Source organism: Phocoena sinus, chromosome 13 (assembly GCF_008692025.1).
Source record: "Phocoena sinus isolate mPhoSin1 chromosome 13, mPhoSin1.pri, whole genome shotgun sequence".
NCBI classification, from domain to species: Eukaryota; Metazoa; Chordata; class Mammalia; order Artiodactyla; family Phocoenidae; genus Phocoena; species Phocoena sinus.
The window spans coordinates 52,430,397-52,451,671 of record NC_045775.1 but is presented as its reverse complement, the minus strand read 5'-3'; the positions used below and the strand labels follow the sequence as shown (position 1 = coordinate 52,451,671).

The 21,275-nt window shown below is 43.5% G+C and overlaps 1 protein-coding gene and 1 non-coding gene across 4 annotated transcripts in view; both read left to right on the top strand.

Annotated features, from left to right (window-relative positions):
• Nucleotides 1-2,917: 2,917 nt before the first annotated feature.
• Nucleotides 2,918-21,275, top strand: part of FAM161A (FAM161 centrosomal protein A) — a 31,190-nt gene continuing 12,832 nt past the window's right edge. Inside the window, exons 1-2 of one of the 3 annotated variants that reach the window (XR_004352960.1) lie at nt 2,918-3,197; nt 20,923-21,161. Coding sequence is in view for 2 of the 3 variants with exons in the window: in XM_032653378.1 (XP_032509269.1) it covers nt 3,009-3,197; nt 20,923-21,161 (428 nt within the window). In the remaining variant the exon portion in view is untranslated. The remainder of the gene's footprint in view (nt 3,198-20,922; nt 21,162-21,275) is intronic. The other 2 variants (XM_032653378.1, XM_032653379.1) reach the window with 2 other exon arrangements.
• Nucleotides 7,125-7,231, top strand: LOC116764828. The gene has a single exon (XR_004353037.1). It is a non-coding gene; the product is annotated as a U6 spliceosomal RNA (small nuclear RNA).

Sequence of the window (21,275 nt, the reverse complement as noted above, 5' to 3'; positions counted from 1 at the left end):
TCATTAATATAAACTAAAATATCAACCAGCATTCATGCTGGAACTACATTCACCAGTTGCAACCATAGGTTGGCTATAGATACAAGAGTTCAGCAAAAACCAATGAAAGTACTCTGGGAGAATCAATTGTGAGGGATTTACAGTAAAGAGTATGTTTTATTTATGAGTGTGTGCTACAATTCTTTATATTACTAAAATTTATAAGTACAATCACATACACACACACTTTCTCCCAGAGAGCCAGTCATCAAACATTTACCAGCATAACGCTGGCTAACAGCCGGCAACCACAGCACTTCAGGGTTTTCTCATTTGAGAACTTGCCCTTCAGAGGGAGTGCTAGCCAATGATTCAGATGGCAGGGCTGGTAGGGTCTGGCCATGTCTGTTCTATGAGCAATCTTTGTGCTGGAGTTCTCTTTTTACCTGGCTGAGACTTTCTCAGACCTTCACTGTAGTTTCAACCTTCACCTACACAATTATTCTCCTTTCCCTCTCTTTTCTAAGGTGTCAGAATATATCTTGTCCTGAAAACATTCCTACTCCTGTCCCTTTATCTTTCACAGGAACTTCCCCCAATAACTCTCTTTCACTTCTAACTCCTTCCTGGTATCATCTTCCTGAAGGACCCAAACTGACAGCTGAAAAAATGGAAACAATAGATGAGTGAATAAACTTAAGAAAGTGATAAAGACAATGTTAATGGCATGGATTAAATTTAAGAGTATGCCTTGACTGTAACTGTTACATTATGAATAGCACAAAATAATGAGGAAAATTCTTCCAGTATTGGAAAACTATTATCTCAGCAAAGAATACTATTCAGCAATTAAAAAGGAACAGACTACTCATATATACAACATGGATGAATCCCCAAAAGACAGTATGCTGATCAAAAGAAGTTAAGAGCAAAAGGAGTACATACAGTACGATTCCATTTATATGAAGTTCTATAACAGTCAAGGGAATGTGGAATGGGGAACAGACTGGGAAGGGGCACAAGGGATCTTTCCAGGATGACTGAAATGTTCTGTCTCTTAATATGATTTCATGAGTGTACACATTTGTCAAAACGCATCCAGCTATATATTTTTTTGTACACTTAAAAAAATATCTATTTATTTGGCTGTGCTGGGTGCGGCACACGGGATCTTCCTTGTGGCATGTGGGATCTTCAGTTGTGGCATGTGAACTCTTAGTTGCAGCATGTGGGATCTAGTTCCTTAACTAGGGATCAAACTGGGCCCCCTGCATTAGAAGCACAGAGTCTTAGCCACTGAACGTCCAGGGAGGTTTCCCAACTATACATTTAAGATCTATTCATTGCACTGTGTATGTTACATCTCAATACAAAAGTGCAAAAATAATTCTTCCTATGATGACGTAAGATTTGTCATTTTCTTCTTGTAGATCTGTCCATTTCTGCTGTATATATTTTGAGGCTATATCATTAGATAACTGCAAATTTATGTACATATAACTGAATGACTGCTGTACATCTGAAACGAACACAACATTGTGAATCAACTATATTTCAATTAAAACAATTTTTAAAATATATCTGCAAATTTAGAATATTGCTGATGAGTGGAAGCTTTTCTGCTCTTCTATAAACACATACAATGTGTCCTCCACACTCATTCCTTCTATCCTATTCTAGCCTAATCTTCCATTTGCAGTGCTTCAGCACGTAGACCTGTCTTGCTGGTTTTGGGTCGGACTTAAAACGAATCCCAAGAGGGGGACGTGCAGCCACAGAACTAGCTGCATGCAAATGACTGGAAGTCCCTTCTCCGGTCACTTGGGGCATCCATACCTCATGGGCTTCCAACTCTGGCTTCTGCTCAGAATCCAGCCAGCATCTGTTCCAGTGGTCGAAGCAAATGCTCAGTCAAAACAAAGAGCAGCCTGAAGAAGGTGAGGGAATAGGGGATTTTGCAAGTGCTCACGCTCCAGACCAGCGAACAAGAAAGACTTGGTATAAAGGGCTCTGATCTCAGAGAAGGGTTCTAGACATCGCTCGCTGCATACTCTACTTTTGTGGTGGCGGTGTCAGGTTGTAGGGCAGGGAGCGGGAGGAAGCTGAAGAATAGGGAGGGGAAAGTTGCTGCAGCCTCAGCCTCAGGAGGTAGGGACTTTAGGTAGCAGGTGGCTGGACTGCACCACGCCTGCTATTTTAAGGCTAGGCCTCTCTTCCAGGCCGTGGTGTAGAGGGAAGGCATCATTTGAAGCACCCACATCCCAGGTGGGAGATGTTAATGGGGGTGAGATGGAGATGACACTTGTCTGTGGCTACTGCTGGGCGCTCTCGCCCTCCGACCCCCACCACTATAAAGCTGAGGAACCCAAGGAGCAAACACGCGGTCCATACACTTGCACTTTCACTCACTGGTGGGTGGACCAGGCTCCGCCCAACTCTGGGCTTTTATTGGTCAGCCGAGAAGGGATAGCTAGCAGCCTCCTCCGGATTGGTCGATTTCTGCTAGCTCTCAAGTCAATCAGAGTAGAAGGTACTGGACTCCCATTCTCTGGCTTCCGGGGGAGCCATGTTGGGTAGCGGCATGCAAACCTTCCAGTCCTGAGGCCGTAACGTAATAATATCCCCAGCTTTCCTCTGCCGCCGCCGTCTCCTCCTAACAGGTTATTTCAATGAATAAAAATGCGCTTTTTCACTCACAAAACGTGTCGTTTCATTAGTATAATGTGAGAAGCCTGCGTTTAGGCAGTGAAGCGCGAAGGAGGGGAAGAGGTGCCCTATTCTGCCTACCAGCCCTCTAAACCAGCAAAGATTCAATACTGATTCCCGCTATCCAGGAGGCCCCCACTTCGGGCCTCCCGCAGCAGGCGCCGGTTTTGAGTGACTTTTGGCCCCTTGCGGCACCTGTAGCGTCCCTAGTTACCGGACCCCTAGTAACCACCTCCCCAAGCAAGGAGCCATCGGGCGCCTACTGCCGCGCCGGCTTCCACGCCCCGGGCCAGCGCGGGCGCTCAGGCCTCGGTGGCGTGGTGATGGCCGCCTCGCACGGAGCAGCGAAGCTGGCGGCCAGCAGTCTCCCAACCCCGGTCAATCCCAGCACCGGAGCGCGGGTCACCCATTACGAACGCAAAGACCCCGTAGAGTCCCTGTCGGCGGCGGCAGCGGCCTTGGAGGAGGAGGAAGAGGAGGAGGAAGAGGCAGCGGGGCTGGCGCGGGCGCCGGTAATGCAGGGGCGGGAAGTGGGCTGGGGCTAGGCCCCGGGTGGTGCACCTGGAGGCTGGTCGGCGACCTCGCTGGTGAGGCGCGGGCTGGGAAACGCGCGCCCTGTCCAGATCCCTCCCTACCGGTGAGCCTGGCCCACCACGTTCTCTGTGCTCCCACGGAAAATACTCAAAACCAAGGCGTTGAAAAGTCTTTTAACTTTAACTAAAGAGATTGTTGTAAAAATTTCTTGGAGAGCATTTACGTTAGTCTGTTTCCAGAGAGTGAAAAGTACAGAACTTTATTCCTTATGCCCCAGCATCTGTTGGGAGTAGATATTTGCTTTTCTTTTTCTTTTCAACTTGAGGAAAACTGTTCTATCCATAGAGGATAACCCATAAAATGCAAGTGAATCAGCTGTGCTGTCAGGTGTGTTTTGTTGTCATCTTGATGTCTTGGTTATTAGTGCATTTTAATACAGAACATGAGAGATGATGTTTAAAACCAGCAAGAGTTCGCTGGGTAAATCAGACAGATATAGTTAAGCCTCCAGAGAAACAAATTACTGAGGTTCCAATGTTTCCACTCGGCTCTTAAGGGTGGGGTGAGACAGCTTTTTCACTGATCAATTTTCAGTGTCAAATGTGTTGTGACCACCTGTCTACCAGGTAGAGAGTCAAGTCTGCCATCGGCTCTATTCACTTAAAAGATGGGAACCTTGAATTTTAACTAGCAATCTGCAGACATAAATCTCCTTAACCCCAGTTAAAGATTCTTAATACCATTTGTCCAAAGCTTCTCAGATTCAAATCATTGTGGTCTAGGGCTAATAGAAATTACTGGATATTTTGGAATTCTAATCTCTTTACACTAAAACTGTTAATGAGAAAATCTGTAGCAACACCTTTTATGGGCAGTATTTTACCAACAGATAAAACTACTTGAGGTTATCCAGAGTAAGGCAGATTGAGACCCTGAACATAAACCAGGGTCAGTGACCTAGGACCAGATTCATTCATGGTAAAGCTTCCCCTCAACACAAATTTCAGGAGCCAACGAAGGAGGCAAACTGATGTTGGAAAAAGATTTGAATGGAGAAAAAGGATTTGGAGTCCTGGGCTAGGATCTGTTCATTTGCTAGTTGATATTCAGAAGTAACTTCCTTCAATCTCAGTTTCCTTATCTGTAAAAGAACTATAATAACTGTCTCTCTTTCTTGTCTCACTGGGCTACTATGATAACCAAATGAGAGAGTATGTTATAGCTAAAGGACAGTTTGTATAAATTAGTAATAATAATAACAACTGCCAGTGGGACTGTTATTTGAACAACTCTTGCAAAGATTAAGTTCTACTTTGGCTTGCTGTGGTGGAGGAAGCAGTCAGTTCTGTAGTCACAGGTATACTTCCAGAGTGTCCTGGTAAGCTGCAGATCTGTATGAGGAACGTCACCTTAGGAGAGGTTAGTTTAATGAGCTAATTTCCAAGGGGCATGGTCCTACTGAAAAAAAAAAAAAAAAAGAAATCTAAGTTTGGAGTTTGACACTGTTTTGAGACCACTGTACTTGAAGGATCCAAAAGCAAATCTGGATAAGCTGCCACTGTAGAAGGCCTGATGGTCAGAGGACATGGGGTTGGCAGACAAAGCCCTGAAAAGCCAAGGAGAGTGCAGGAGCCAAGGTTTGCCTTCTTCACAGTTTGGCTTGGTCTCCACCTTGGGTTTTTTATATTTATTTGTTTTATTTATTTATTTATTTTGGCTGCATTGGGTCTTTGTTGCAGTGTGCAGGCTTCTCGTGGTGTCTTCTCTTGTTGCAGAGCACAGGCTCTAGGTGCGCGGGTTTCAGTAGTTGCAGCACATGGGCTCAGTAGTTGTGGCGCACGGGCTTAGTTGCTCTGCAGCATGTGGGATCTTCCTGGACCAGGGCTCGAACCCGTGTCCCCTGCATTGGGAGCACAGAGTCTTAACCACTGCACCACCAGGGAAGTCCCTCCACCTTGGTTTTTTAAAGGTTAGTTTATCTCAGCTTCGTCATCTATAAGATGGAGTAAACTCAGCTTACCAGAATCACCACACAAAATTGATTAGAGAACCAACTGTCACAGTAGGCCCCTTTAAGTCCTTTGGTTTGCCAAAGCAACCCCTGCCCCACTGCCGGCTCCATGCACACCCCTTGCAGGACTCTGTGCCCATATAGGGCACTAAGTCATATTTCTTGAATCTAGCCTCAGTTGGAGATATCAGTTCATAGACCTTTATGGGGTTGATGATGACATGGGTAAAGCACTATTCTATAATTCACAGTTAAAATTTCACTGACTTTCCTAATGGGATGGCCTTCTATTTTTCAACAAATATTGAGCATTTATTAAGTGCGAGTCACAGACTATTCAGTAGTGATTGAAGGAGACATAGCTCATGTCGTCACAGTGCTTCCATTCTGATGGGGAAGTTAGACAATAAAAAATGAACAGTCAAATGATTATAAGACAGGAAATGTTGGGAAAGAAATGAACAGGTTACTATAATTTAAAAAAGAAATAGGAAGGAACATATTTCAGTGAGTTAACATTTAAGCCAATGCCTGATCGATGAGAAAGAGCAGCCATTTGAAGAGTGGGGGAGGGAAAAGCATTCCAGGCAGAGGGAGTGGCATATGCAGAGGCCCAAAGATAGGAAGAGAGAGAGTTTTGTGTGATTAAGGATCTGAAAGAAAGCCAATGGGACTGGAGAAGAGAGAGGGGGAGAGGGGAGGGGATGAGGTTGGAGAGGTAAGGAGGGTCTTGTAGACCAAGGTAAGGAGTTTAGTGTTTATTGCAGGTGCAGTGAGAGGTCCTTGAAGACTTTTAAGAGATCTGACTTGTTCCTATTTACATTTTAAAACGATGACTCTGATGGCTTTGTGGAGAATGATTGGAGGGTTTGACAAAGAAAGGAGACTGGGTAGGAGGCTTTTGCAGTAATTCAGGTGCCAGAAGTGGTGGCTTGGACCTAGAGCCCAGGGGAGATGGCAAGAAATGGACAGATTGCATAGGACTTAGATTAGATTGGATGTGAAGGCCAAGGAAGAAGTCAAGAATGCTCATTCCCACGTTTCTGGTTTGACCAGCTGCACAGAAGATAACGTCATTTACTGAATTGTGGGTAACTTGGGGAGGAATAGATTCAGGGGCTGGGTGGGAATCAAGGTTTCAGTTTTGAACATGGTAAATTTGAGATACCTGTGAAACTACCAAGTGGAAAGATGAGATACCTGTGAAACTACCAAGTGGGCCTATGAAACTGTAATCCTGTTGGGTGTGGGATGGAGAATCTCCATCTGGGAGTTTTCAGCATTTTTGAAACACTGGATTAAGTCACTTAAGGGGAGACTTCAGAGAAGGAAGAGAAGGGGCCTAGTGTAGAACTCTTAAAACCCTTGACATTTAACAGGTAGAGAAAAGGGGGGCAAAAGAGATTAAGACCAGCTACAGTGGTAGAAGAATTATTGCAGGGTTGTGGAAGTTTCCAATTCATTTGTTTCAATGCTAAGGGAAAGGGGCAAATGCTGCTAAGAGAAGGACATTTCATCCCCGAAGCAGGAGGGAAGGAGCAAAGGGGCACAAAGGCAGGCAGTTTTGTAGATGGGAAGATGAGGGAACTTCCCTCTGACGGTTTTTTTTTTTTACTGAAGAAATAAAGGAATTATCATGGGCAGTTGGGAGTCGGGGTGGGAGCAGGTAGAAGAGCAAGGGACAGGTAGGCAGGATCTCTGGGGCAGTGTGAGAGCCACTTCCAGAAGGAGCATGGGAGGTACCAGGCAGACCAAGTAGCCATGAGAAATTGTTCATTTTTAAATTTAGTATTAATATTCACAAAACATTCTTTTTCTTTTTTTTTAAGTTACATTTTAATTATAGAAGTAATACATGAACACATTCTCCTTTTAAAATTTCAAATGTTATATCGTGCTTGCTTCGGCAGCACATATACTAAAATTGGAACGATACGGAGAAGATTAGCACGGCTCCTGCGCAAGGATGACACGCAAATTAGTGAAGTGTTCCATATTTTTATAAAGATGTTAAAAAAATGTTATAAATAAGGCTTAGGCCCTTTTAACACTTCTCCCCTCAAAAAGAAAATCTGGTTCCCCCTCCCTCCTCATCACTAGCCACTGTTTTGAAGCTGATATATATTCTGGGCTTTTTCCTGTCTCCTGTGTACATAATATTTTAATATATGGTAGCATTTTATAGATACATATTGTTCTGCCACTTGCTTTTTTTCTCTTATGTACATTTAGATCTGCCTCATTCCTTACAAATCCCTTTAATGCAAAAAACTTTTAAAATAAAAATTCCATAATTGTAGATGATAGTAGATCGACTATAACACAAATAATTATGAGTGCTGATTACTAATGAAGCAACATGTGTTGGAAGGAGACATCATCTAACTGGGTCAAGCCAATCTAGGGAAGATTATCCTCTAATCTAGTGGCTGCATGTACAACAACATTCCACAGAAAGCTCAACAATTAAAGGGAAAGGGTGCTTATTTTAGGCTCTTGGAAAATAATATCCTTGGCCTAGATTGTTTGAACTACTAAATGTTTCCTTCTGTGTGGAGACAATTTGAGATGAAATTAGAGTTGGAAGTTGCTTACTAACCATTTATCTGTTTTGGGTAAAACACTGTGATATCCGTTTATCCGAAAAGTTCAGGCTAGTGTTACCAGTATTAAGCTGAAATGGAATGGATACTGTGCAAAAGTCAGCGCATAATTATCATTTGCCGCATCTCTTCAGAAGCTACTCATCCTTCTATATCTTTTTCAAACAGTTTTTCCAGGTTCAAATAAACTTCATCCTTTCTGTGAAAATGATTGTTATAAGGCCTTGTTTTAAGGAATGTTCTAAAAGAATGAATGGAGAGCACGTGGATGCTTTTGCCTAAAAGCGAGTCTTTGGAATATCCACTCTTTCAATGGTAGTTTTTGGAAAATAAGCCCTTTCCTTAATACTCAGTAGGATATCACTCTTGAGCAGCCAATATTTCTTTGATTCAGTCTTTATGAGGGAATACCTGTCCTCTTCCCTTGGGAGAAACTTAATATTGTTTTAGCTGGACATTCGCTCATCCAACAAATACTTATTGAGCATCTGCCATTGGCCAGGCACTTTTCTAGGCACTGGGGACACAACTGAACGAAGCACACAAACGCTTGCTTTTGTGATGCTCACTTTTTGGTGGGGGCAGGCATCTAGTACACAAATCAGCAGAGATATCAGTTGGTGGTGAGTACTTATTGAGAGAAAGCAGCAAAGGGAGGCTGACAGTGAGTCAGGGGAGAGGCTGTAATTTCAAACAGGGTAGTCAATGAAGGCCTTGCTGAGAAGATGACATTTTGAGTGAAGGTCTGAAGGAGTGAGCAGGTGGGCTGTTCAGATATCTGGAGGCAGGGAGAGGGAACAGTAAGCCCTTGAAGTGATCTTGCTGATTCTGTGAGCTTCGGAAAAACTGCAAACCGGAATCGGCTGCTTCTGCTAGTACGAGCTCCTGCCGCCAGGATGGACGAGGAACCCTGCTGGGGCGGTACAAGCGGATTAGCAGATGGAGAACTAACAGGAAGGAATAAGTCCCTGCTTCCTCCTCCAGCTTTGCAGTCTCCCTGTAGCCCCACTGTTAGAGTCTAGCGGGAAGCAGCTGGCAAAGCGGAAATGTGGTTTGCAGAGTCCCAAGCCCAGCATCACATAGCACGGCTTTGGAGCCGAGACACCGGTTTAACACCTGGCTCACATACTTTATGTATTGTAAAGCTGAAGTTCAAAAGGCTAGGGCCCACGTCACATGGCTAAGAAGTGCAGAACCTAGGCATGAATGAGAATGCTGACACCACGTCTGTAATCTTTTCCCCACGCCACGAGAACGCTCCAAACTGAAAAGTTACTTAACTTTCATCAAACCCTTTCAGCTTTGAAGGGTTGTAAAGGGGCTGAAACCAGGTGACCCGTGAGTGGTCAGGAGCCAGTGGTAGACAAGAAACAGAAACCACCGCCTGCTTGCCCTAACTTCCCTTTCCAGACTTGCTTCCCAAAATTGCTTTATGCATTTTTACTTTCCTTTTAGCCTGCAGCTGTGTGCACGTTGCTTTCCACCACGCACCACCGCCCCCATCCCCAACACTTTTGCTAACGTCATTTCCTTTGGAGTACCTGTTCCCTCTTTCCCCATATATAGTACTTTCTATGATCCTCCAGATTCTTCCATTCGTTGACTCAGCCCAAATATCACCTCCTCTAGGAAGCCTTCCCTTATCTTCCAAACTCAAACCAAACCAAAGCCCCCTTCTTTTAAATACCCTTATCGCTTTGTTGCTGAACTCAAGTTTGTGTGCCCAATGCACAGTGAAGCCAAACAAACCAAAATAGTGGAGTTTGGAGCAGAGAAAGTTTTACTGCAGCCCCAAGCAAGGAGAATAGGCAGCTTGTGCTCAAAAAGCCCAAACTCCCCTGATGGGGAAGAGTTTTTATAGGCAGAATTAGGGGGAGGGCTGCAGGGTGTGTAACCTTTCTCTGATTGGTTAATGGGGAGGTAACAGGGTGGTGTTCCAGGAATCTCAGTCATCAGCCTTCTGGTTCCAGCCAGTCTGGGGCCATGTGCTTAGGCTCAGCCTAAAGTTACCATCCTCCATCTGGGTGGGGGTCTTAGTTCCTGTTGAAGAACTCAGAGATTCGTATCAGATTGTTATGTATATCCCTTGAGGAGGAACCAGGACCCTCCGCTTTCCTCCACTACTGTTTCTTGACTGTTTTTCCTTTGTTTCTGCATTCCCTCACTCCTCGAATTAGTAACTGTTTGAATCTGCCCTTTGAAATGGGGACACAGAAAGACTTCTGTGCCAAGGAGGACCCCACAGGGTTCTGCTCAGTTTCAACTAGATCGTTGTATCTCTCATGACCACTGTCCATTTCATGTTAGTCCTCCTGTCACTGCTTATTTAGATGCTGGTGTTTGCCAACATTTCCATCCTCAGGTTCTTGCCTCTCATTGCCCACAGGCAGCCTTATCCACACCCAAGGATGCACCTACACTTCTGTGTGCATTGCTGGCTCCCATATCTCCATCTCCAGCCCAGCCTTCTTACCAGGTCTCCAGACCTATTTTCCCCCCTGTTTCCTGTACATTTGGCTGCCCTACTATCCTCTCACACTTAGTGTGTCTAAAACAGAGATCAGTTTCCTTTCCCTAAAATACTCTTCCTCCCTGTATTCCCTATATTCATGAATGGAAGCCCCATCATCTACCTAGACATACAGCACTCCAAACAGAAACCTTTTCAATTTCTTGCCCACAGTCCAGGCTATTATCAAGTTGATGATTCAGCTTCTTAAATCTCCCAAGGTAGCCTCCTTTCTTGTGTTCCTGGTGCTGTTACCTAATTCTGCCCTTAATACCTCTAACTCGGACGCTTGCAGTAGCCCATGAACTGCCGTCAACCTTGCTTCTCTTCACTCCACCTCACTTGCTACCAGAGAGTCCTTCTGAGTGTTACTGACCATGTCTCTCCTCTGTTCACATCCTTTAAGGCTCCTGTTGCCTGTGGCTTGGCCCCCTAGACTCTTGGTACTCTTGGTTGGGCTTTTTTTTTTTTTTTTTTAATATTTATTTATTTTTGGCTGTGTCAGGTCTTTGTTGCAGCACTCAGGATCTTTTGTTGCAGTGCACAGGCTCTTCGTTGTGGCACGTGGGCTTCTCTCTAGTTGTAGTGCAGCACAGGCTCAGTAGTTGTGGCATGTGGGTTCACTAGTTGTGGTGCCCAGGCTTAGTTGCCCCATGGCATGTGGGATCTTAGTTCGACCAGGGATCGAACCCACATCCCCTGCATTGGAAGGCAGATTCTCAACCACTGGACCACCAAGGAGGTCCCTTGGTTGGGGCTCTTGACATGCCTTTTTCACCTTGCTTCCCATCCTCCTGTGCTCCATATGCCCTATTCCCTATCCCCACTCAGACTATATACCTCTCTCTGAGCACAGCATGCCTGTTCCTTCCTCTTGTGGCTAAAAACCCTCCTGCCCTTGGGAGGAGTGTGGTGTGTCTTTGGAGCCTAATAGACTTGGGATTGGATCCCAGCTCTACTTACTAGCTGTGTGATTGTAGGCAGGTCACCTAACTCCTCTGAGCCTCAGTTTCCTCACCGAGGACAGAGTACCTGCCAGTTGCATCATCATGAAGTAACATGATGAATGTTCTAGCACTGTGCCTCAGTTTCTCTGTTTTTCACTGTTTCCCTGCTCTGGCAAACTTTGTCCTTATCCAGCCTTATGTCTCCAGTCTGGCTCACCTCTGCAAATTTTGTCTCTTCTTTCCCCCAGTCAGAATTAGGTATTCCTTCTGTGAGCTCTCATGGTCTCTGATATTGTAACATACATGGTCACTCATCTGTCTACCTGCTCAGCTGGGAGCAACTCGTGGGCAGGAATCAGGAGTTCTGTCTCATCCAGAGTCTGCTATCAATTATTTATCTACATGTCCTGTCCTAAACTAGCTGGAAGCTTCTTGAAGGTGGAGTTTTCATCTGATTTGTATCTTTCAGCAGCTAGCTGAGTGCTGGGTGTCTCTAAATATTGAATGAATGACAAAATTAACAAGCTAAGAAGGTAAGGGTGTTCCCACACTAAAGAAGGTAATGGTGAAGAACACATACAGGAACAGCAAAAGATATCAGAAAATTCTCTTAATTGAGTTGTATGACTCATAAAGCAATTCTCCAATTTATTTGGCAATAAATTTCTGCACACTGTTTTCTACTGAAGGAAACTTGTTTTCCTTCATTTGTTTTCTCTAAGTTATCCCAAGTGGTAAAACACTGGCCTCCTGTACACTGTTTTTAGCCCATTAAAATATTATATCTATAAATATTATATACAACTGACTCTTCTGAATTTTCCTGTCAGGAGACACTACTCAGATTTATTTTCTAGAGTCTTACCAGATTGGATCTCTAATTTTCCATTGGCAAATATGCTTTTTCCATTTTGAGTCTATTTCAGGCACTAAGCTAAATTTAACGCTATGGTCAGCAGCCTTTTATGCATAGTATCATAAATAATTTCAGTTGTTTCTCACCTGAGAAAATATAAAAATTTTTTATTTGTGGAGAATATGGGGTTTTACCTCTTTCGTTGCCTCAGTTAAAAGAACTTTGAAAGGTATGCGAAAGGAATGAGGGGAAAAGATCAGTCATGCCCTTCTAGGCATGTATATAGAATATCCACCCTATGTGTTCTTGTTCTGTTGTCACCCCACAGTCCCCGTCACCGTGGGAGCTACTGCTCTTGGTGCCCACGGGAGCGGCTATTCTGGAAGTCCCTCCCACCTCCTCCCAGGCCCTCCTACTCCCTCCTGAGGTACCCGCCCTCCCCACCCCGCCTCCCGCACCGTACCCCTGCGGACATCCTGGAGGGCTTTTCCCTGGCTCCTTGATGAGCCCCTGAGAACCTTGTTCCCTCCATTCCTGCATTCCCCTGACTTTTCTGTTCCCCGCTCTTTCTCCATTGGAACACCCACCCTGGGGGCCCACAGTGCAGAGCCCAGCTGTGGGCTACGGTTGCTTGGTTTGCAGCCCGAGGAATTATGTTCTTCATCTCAGGTAAACCTACACTCAGAAGGAGGTGTGTTTTTTTTTTTAACACCTTTATTGGAGTATAATTGCTTTACAATGGTGTGTTAGTTTCTGCTTTATAACAAACTGAATCAGTTATACATATACATATGTTCCCATATCTCTTCCCTCTTGCGTCTCCCTCCCTCCCACCCTCCCTATCCCACCACTCTAGGTGGTCACATAGCGCCAAGCTGATCTCCCTGTGCTATGCGGCTGCTTCCCACTAGCTATCTATTTTACGTTTGGTAGTGTATATATGTCCATGCCACACTCTCACTTTGTCACAGCCTACCCTTCCCCCTCCCCATATCCTCAAGTCCATTCTCTAGTAGGTCTGTGTCTTTATTGCTGTCTTGCCCCTAGGTTCTTCATGACCTTTTTTTTTTTCTTAGATTCCATATATATGTGTTAGCATATGGTATTTGTTTTTCTCCTTCTGACTTACTTCACTCTGTATGACAGTCTCTAGGTCCATCCACCTCACTACAAATAACTGAATTTCATTTCTTTTTATGGCTGAGTAATATTCCATTGTATATATGTGCCACATCTTCTTTATCCATTCATCTGTTGATGGACACTTAGGTTGCTTCCATGTCCTGGCTATTGTAAATAGAGCTGCAATGAACATTTTGGTACATGACTCTTTTTGAATTATGGTTTTCTCAGTGTATATGCCCAGTAGTGGGATTGCTGGGTTGTATGGTAGCTCTACTTTTAGTTTTTGTTTTGTTTTGCGGTACGTGGGCCTCTCACTGTTATGGCCTCTCCTGTTGCTGAGCACAGGCTCTGGACGCGCAGGCTCAGCAGCCATGGCTCATGGGCCTAGCTGCTCCATGGCATGTGGGATCTTTCCGAACCGGGGCACGAACCCGTGTCCCCTGCATCGGCAGGCGGACTCTCAACCACTGCGCCACCAGGGAAACCCTCTATTTTTAGTTTTTTAAGGAAACTCCATACTGTTCTCCATAGTGGCTGTATCAATTTACATTCCCACCAACAGTGCAAGAGGGTTCCCTTTTCTCCACACCTTCTCCAGCATTTATTATTTGTAGATTTTTTGATGATGGCCATTCTGACCGGTGTGAGATGATATCTCACTGTAGTCTTAATTTGCATTTCTCTAATGATTATTGATGTTGAGCATCCTTTCATGTGTTTGTTGTCAATCTGTATATCTTCTTTGGAGAAATGTCTATTTAGGTCTTCTGCCCATTTTTGGATTGGGTTGTTTGTTTTTTTGATATTGAGCTGCATGAGCTGCTTGTAAATTTTGGAGATTCTTTGTCAGTTGCTTCATTTGCAAATGTTTTCTCCCATTCTGAGGGTTGTCTTTTTTTTTTTTTTTTTTTGCGGTACGTGGGCCTCTCACTGTTGTGGCCTCTCCCATTGTGGAGCACAGGCTCTGGGCGCGCAGGCTCAGCGGCCATGGCTAACGGGCCCACTGCTCCGCGGCATGTGGGATCCTCCCGGACCTGGGCACGAACCCGCATCCCCTGCATCGGCAGGCGGACTCTCAACCACTGCACCGCCAGGGAAGCCCCTGAGGGTTGTCTTTTTGTCTTGTTTATGGTTTCCTTTGCTGTGCAAAAGCTTCATTAGGTCCCATTTGTTTATTTTTGTTTTTATTTCCATTTCTCTAGGAGGTGGATCAAAAAGGATCTTGCTGTGATTTATGTCATAGAGTGTTCTGCCTATGTTTTCCTCTGAGAGTTTGATAGTGTCTGGCCTTACATTTAGGTCTTTAATCCATTTTATTTTTGTGTATGGTGTTAGGGAGTGTTCTAATTTCATACTTTTACATGTACCTGTCCAGTTTTCCCAGCACCACTTATTGAAGAGGCTGTCTTTTCTCCACTGTATATTCTTGCCTCCTTTATCAAAGATAAGGTGAACATATGTGCGTGGGTTTATCTCTGGGCTTTGTATCCTGTTGCATTGACCTATATTTCTGTTTTTGTGCCAGTACCATACTGTCTTGATTACTGTAGCTTTGTACTATAGTCTGAAGACAGGGAGTCTGATTCCTCCAGCTCCATTTTTCTTTCTCAAGATTGCTTTGGCTATTCGAGGTCTTTTGTGTTTCCATACAAATTGTGAAATTTTTTCTTCTAGTTCTGTGAAAAATGCCAGTGGTAGTTTGATAGGGATTGCACTGAATTTGTAGATTGCTTTGGGTAGTAGAGTCATTTTTACAATGTTTATTTTTCCAATCCAAGAACATGGTATATCTCTCCATCTATTTGTATCATCCTTAATTTCTTTCATCAGTGTCTTATAATTTTCTGCATACAGGTCTTTTGTCTCCTTAGGGAGGTTTATTCCTAGATATTTTATTCTTTTTGTTGCAGTGGTAAATGGGAGTGTTTCCTTAATTTCACTTTCAGATATTTCATCATTAGTGTATAGGAATGCTAGAGATTTCTGTGCATTAATTTTGTATCCTGCTACTTTACCAAATTCATTGATTAGCTCTAGTAGTTTTCTGGTAGCTTTTCTAGGATTCTCTATGTATAGTATCATGTCATCTGCAAACAGTGACAGCTTTACTTCTTCTTTTCTGATTTGTGTTCCTTTTATTTCTTTTTCTTCTCTGATTGCTGTGGCTAAAACTTCCAAAACTATGTTGAATAATAGTGGTGAGAGTGGGCAACCGTGTCTTGTTTGTTCCTGATCTTAGTGGAAATGGTTTCAGTTTTTCACCACTGAGGACGATGTTGGCTGTGGGTTTGTCATATATGGCCTTTATTATGTTGAGGAAAGTTCCGTCTATGCCTACTTTCTGCAGGGTTTTTATCATAAATGGGTGTTGAATTTTGTCAAAGCTTTTTCTGCGTCTATTGAGATGATCATATGGTTTTTCTCCTTCAATTTGTTAATACGGTATATCACATTGACTGCTTTACGTGTATTGAAGAATCCTTGCATTCCTGGAATAAACCCCACTTGATCATGGTATATGATCCTTTTAATGTGCTGTTGGATTCTGTTTGCTAGTATTTTGTTGAGGATTTTTCATCTATGTTCATAAGCGATATTGGCCTGTAGTTTTCTTTCTTTGTGACATCTTTGTCTGGTTTTGGTATCAGGGTGATGGTGGCCTCATAGAATGAGTTTGGGAGTGTTCCTCCCTCTGCTATATTTTGGAAGAGTTTGAGAAGGATAGGTGTTAGCTCTTCTCTAAATGTTTGATTGAATTCGCCTGTGAATCCATCTGGTCCTAGGCTTTTGTTTGTTCGAAGATTTTTAATCACAGTTTCAATTTCAATGCTTGTGATTGGACTGTTCATATTTTCTATCTCTTCCTGGTTCAGTCTCGGAAGGTTATACGTTTCTAAGAATTTGTCCATTTCTTCCAGGTTGTCCATTTTATTGGCATAGAGTTGCTTGTAGTAATCTCTCATGATCCTTTGTATTTCTGCAGTGTCAGTTGTTATTTCTCCTTTTTCATTTCTAATTCTATTGATTTGAGTCTTCTCCCTTTTTTTCTTGATGAGTCTGGCTAATGGTTTATCAATTTTGTTTATCTTCTCAAAGAACCAGCTTTTAGTTTTATTGATCTTTGCTATCATTTCCTTCATTTCTTTTTATTTCTGATCTGATCTTTATGATATCTTTTCTTCTGCTAAATTTGGGGTTTTTTTGTTCTTCTTTCTCTTATTGCTTTAGGTGTAAGGTTAGGTTGTTTATTTGAGTCGTTTCTTGTTTCTTAAGGTAGGACTGTATTGCTATAAACTTCCCTCTTAGAACTGCTTTTGCTGCATCCCAAAGGTTTTGGGTCGTCGTGTTTTCATTGTCATTTGCTTCTAGGTATTTTTGATTTCCTCTTTGATTTCTTCAGTGATCTCTTGGTTATTAAGTAGTGTATTGTTTAGCCTCCATGTGTTTGTATTTTTTACAGATTTCTTCCTGTAATTGATATCTAGCCTCATAGCGTTGCGGTCGGAAAAGATGCTTGATATGATTTCAATTTTCTTAAATTTACCAAGGCTTGATTTGTGACCCAAGATATGACCTATCCTGGAGAATGTTCCATGAGCACTGGAGAAGAATGTGTATTCTGTTGTTTTCGGATGGAATATCCTATAAATATCAATTAAGTTCATCTTGTTTAATGTATAATTTAAAGCTTGTGTTTCCTTATTTATTTTCATTTTGGATGATCTGTCCATTGGTGGAAGTGGGGTGTTAAAGTCCCCTACTATGATTGTGTTACTGTTGATGTCCCCTTTTATGGCCGTTAGTATTTGCCTTATGTATTGAGGCGCTCCTATGTTGGGTGCATAAATATTTACAATTGTTACATCTTCTTCTTGGATCAATCCCTTCATCATTATGTAGTGTCCTTCTTTGTCTCTTGTAATAGTCTTTGTTTTAAAGTCTGTTTTGTCAGATATGAGAATTGCAACTCCAGGTTTCTTTTGATTTCAATTTGCATGGAATATCCTTTTCCATCCCCTCACTTTCAGTCTGTATGTGTCCCTAGGTCTGAAGTGGGTCTCTTGTAGACAGCATATATACGCGTCTTGTTTTTGTATCCATTCAGCCAGTCTATGTCTTTTGGTTGGAAAATTTAATCCATTTACATTTAAGGTAATTATCAATATGTATGTTCCTATTCCCATTTTCTTAATTGTTTTGGGTTTGTTATTGTAGGTGTTTTCCTTCTCTTGTGTTTCCTTCCTGGAGAAGTTCCTTTAGCACTTGTTGTAAAGCTGGTTTGGTGGTGCTGAATTCTCTTAGCTTCTGCTTGTCTGTAAAGGTTTTAATTTCTCCATCAAATCTAAATGAGGGGGCTTCCCTGGTGGCGCAGTGGTTGGGAGTCCACCTGCTGATGCACGGGACATGGGTTCATGCCCCAGTCCGGGAGGATCCCACATGCCGTGGAGTGGCTGGGCCTGTGAGTCATGGCCACTGAGCCTGCACGTCCGGAGCCTGTGCTCCACAACAGGAGAGGCCATAGCAGTGAGAGGCCCGTGTACCGCAAAAAAAAAAAAAAAAAAAAGTTTGAAATCTGAATGAGATCCTTGCTGGGTAGAATAATCTTGGTTTTAGGTTTTTCTCCTTCATCACTTTATACATGTCCTGCCACTCCCTTCTGGCTTGCAGAGTTTCTGCTGAAAGATCAGCTGTTAACCTTATGGGGATTCCCTTGTATGTTATTTGTTGTTTTTCCTTGCTGCTTTTAATATTTTTTCTTTGTATTTAATTTTTGATAGTTTGATTAATATGTGTCTCGGCATGTTTATCCTGTATGGGACTCTCTGTGCCTCCTGGACTTGATTAACTATTTCATTTCCCATATTAGGGAAATTTTCAACTATAATCTCTTCAAATATTTTCTCAGTCCCTTTCTTTTTCTCTTTTTCTTCTGAGACCCCTGTAATTCGAATATTGGTGCATTTAATGTTGTCCCAGAGGTCTCTAAGACTGTCTTCAATTATTTTCATTCTTTTTTCTTCATTCTGCTCTGCAGTAGTTATTTCCACTATTTTATCTTCCAGGTCACTTATCCGTTCTTCTGCCTCAGTTATTCTGCTATCGATCCCATCTAGAGAATTTTTAATTTCATTTATTGTGTTGTTCATCACTGTTTGTTTGCTCTTTAGTTCTTCTAGGTCCTTGTTAAACATATCTTGTAATTTCTCTATTCTATTTCCAAGATTTTGGATCATCTTTACTATCATTATTCTGAATTCCTTTTTAGGTAGACTGCCTATTTCCTCTTCATTTGTTAGGTCTGGTGGGTTTTTGCCTTGCTCCCTCATCTGCTGTGTATTTTTCTGTCTTCTCATTTTGCTTACCTTACTGTGTTTGGGGTCTCCTTCTCGCAGGCTGCAGGCTCGTAGTTCCTGTTGTTTTTGGTGTCTGTCCCCAGTGGCTAAGGTTGCTTCAGTGGGTTGTGTAGGCTTTCTGGTGGAGGGGACTAGTGCCTGTGTTCTGGTGGTTGAGGCTGGATCTTGTCTTTCTGGTGGGCAGGTCCACGTCTGGTGGTGTGTTTTGGGGTGTCTGTAGCCTTATTTTGATTTTAGGCAGCCTCTCTGCTAATGGATGGGGTTGTGTTCCTGCCTTGCTAGTTGTTTGGCATCGGGTGTCCAGCACTGTAGCTTGCTGGTCGTTGAGTGAAGCTGGGTCTTGGTGTTGAGATGGAGATCTCTGGGAGATTTTTGCCATTTGATATTACGTGGAACTGGGAGGTATCTTGTGGACCAGTGTCCTGAACTTGGCTCTCCCACCTCAGAGGCACAGCCCTGATGCCTGGCTGGAGCACCAAGAGCCTTCCATCCATACGGCTCAGAATAAAAGGGAGAAAAAGTAGAAAGAAAGAGAGAAAGAAGATAAAATAAAATAAAGTTATTAAAATAAAAAATAATTATTAAGAAAAAAAATTTTTTAAGTAATTTTAAAAAAACACAAAAAATGGAGAGACGGAACCCTAGGACAAATGGTAAAAATAAAGCTATAAAGACAAAATCACACACAGAAGCATACACATACACACTCACAAAAAGAGAAAAAGGTTAAAATATATATATATCTTTGCTCCCAAAGGCCACCTCCTCAATTTGGGATGATTCGTTGTCTATTCAGGTATTCCACAGATGCAGGGTACATCAAGTTGATTGTGGAGATTTAATCCGCTGCTCCTGAGGCTGCTGGGAGAAATTTCCCTTTCTCTTCTTTGTTCGCGCAGCTCCCGGGGTTCAGCTTTGGATTTGGCCCCGCCTCTGCGTGTAGGTCACCTGAGGGCGTCTGTTCTTCGCTCAGACAGGACGGGGTTAAAGAAGGAGCTGCTTCGGGGGCTCTGGCTCACTCAGGCCGGGGGGAGGGAGGGGTACGGAGTGCGGGGCGAGCCTGCGGCGGCAGAGGCCGGCGTGACATTGCAGCAGCCCGAGGCGCGCCGTGCGTTCTCCCGGGGAAGTTGTCCCTGGATCATGGGACCCTGGCCGTGGCGAGCTGCACAGGTTCCCGGGAGGGGAGGCGTGGATAGTAACCTGTTCTTGCACACAGGCTTCTTGGTGGCTGCAGCAGCAGCCTTAGCGTCTCATGCTCGTCTCTTGGGTCTGTGCTCAGAGCGTGGCTCGCGCCCGTCTTTGGAGCTCCTTTAAGCGGCGCTCTTAATCCCCTCTCCTCATGCACCAGGAAACAAAGAGGCAAGAAAAAGTCTCTTGCCTCTTCGGCAGGTCCAGACTTTTTCCCCAGACTCCCTCGCGGCTAGCTGTGGCGCACTAACCCCTTCCGGCTGTGTTCACGCCGCCAACCCTAGTCCTCTCCCTGGGATCTGACCTCCGAAGCCCGAGCCTCAGCTCCCAGCCCCGCCTGCCCCGGCGGGTGAGCAGACAAGCCTCTCGGGCTGGTGAATGCTGGTCGGCACTGGTTCTCTGTGCGGGAATCTCTCCGCTTTGCCCTCCGCACCCCTGTTACTGCGCTCTCCTCCGTGGCTCCGAAGCTTACCCCTCCGCCACCCGCAGTCTCCGCCCGCGAAGGGCCTTACTAGTGTGTGGATACCTTTTCTCCTTCACAGCTCCCTCCCACTGGTGCAGGTCCCATCCCTATTTTTTTGTCTCTGTTTTTTCTTTTTTCTTTTGCCCTACCCAGGTACATGGGGAGTTTCTTGCCTTTTGGGAGGTCTGAGGTTTTCTGCCAGCGTTCAGTAGGTGTTCTGTAGGAGCTGTTCCACGTGTAGATGTATTTCTGATGTATTTGTGGAGAGAAAGGTGATCTCCGCGTCTTACTCTTCTGCCATCTTGAAGCTTCTCCAGAAGGAGGCTCTTTACAAAGGGTGGTTTGGCTTGATCCTACTATAGTGTATGGGTTAGTACATGATCTGGGAATCTAACCATCCTTTATAAAATGGATTAAACATTTATTTTCTGGCAACTTGGTCTCTCTCTCTTGTTCTTAATAAAATGTCATTAGGAGAAAATGTGCATAGGCCACAAGTAACTTATAATCTGTTATATGTACATAGTCCACAAGTAGCATATAACCTATTTAAGTGGACTCTTTTTAAAAAGCAGCATTGGGAACCAGTGTCAACTTAATTTGTCTTTCAGTTCTAGACATCATATAAGGTTTTTTCCTCCTACCAGGCTGATTTTAACACCAACATTTCTGGGGTAAATGAACAAAAACGTATAAGCTGTGAGGATTTTGTGGACCTTTCTGATGTTTACCACTCTAATGAAGAGTACTTCAGGAAACTAGAAGAGCTGAAGGCAGCCCACATGGAAACTATGGCAAAGTTAGAGAAAATGTACCAGAATAAATTAAATTTAAAGGAAGTTCAGCTAGCGATCACCATGGAAGAAGCTGCTAGTGTCTCTTCCAGGTAAGTTTGTACATAATGTTATTTGTGGACTGTAAAGTAAAATGTATACCTAAAAGTGCAGAACAAAATTATTTCAGAATATTTTCTTTCAAATATCCCTTTGTGCTTTTAATG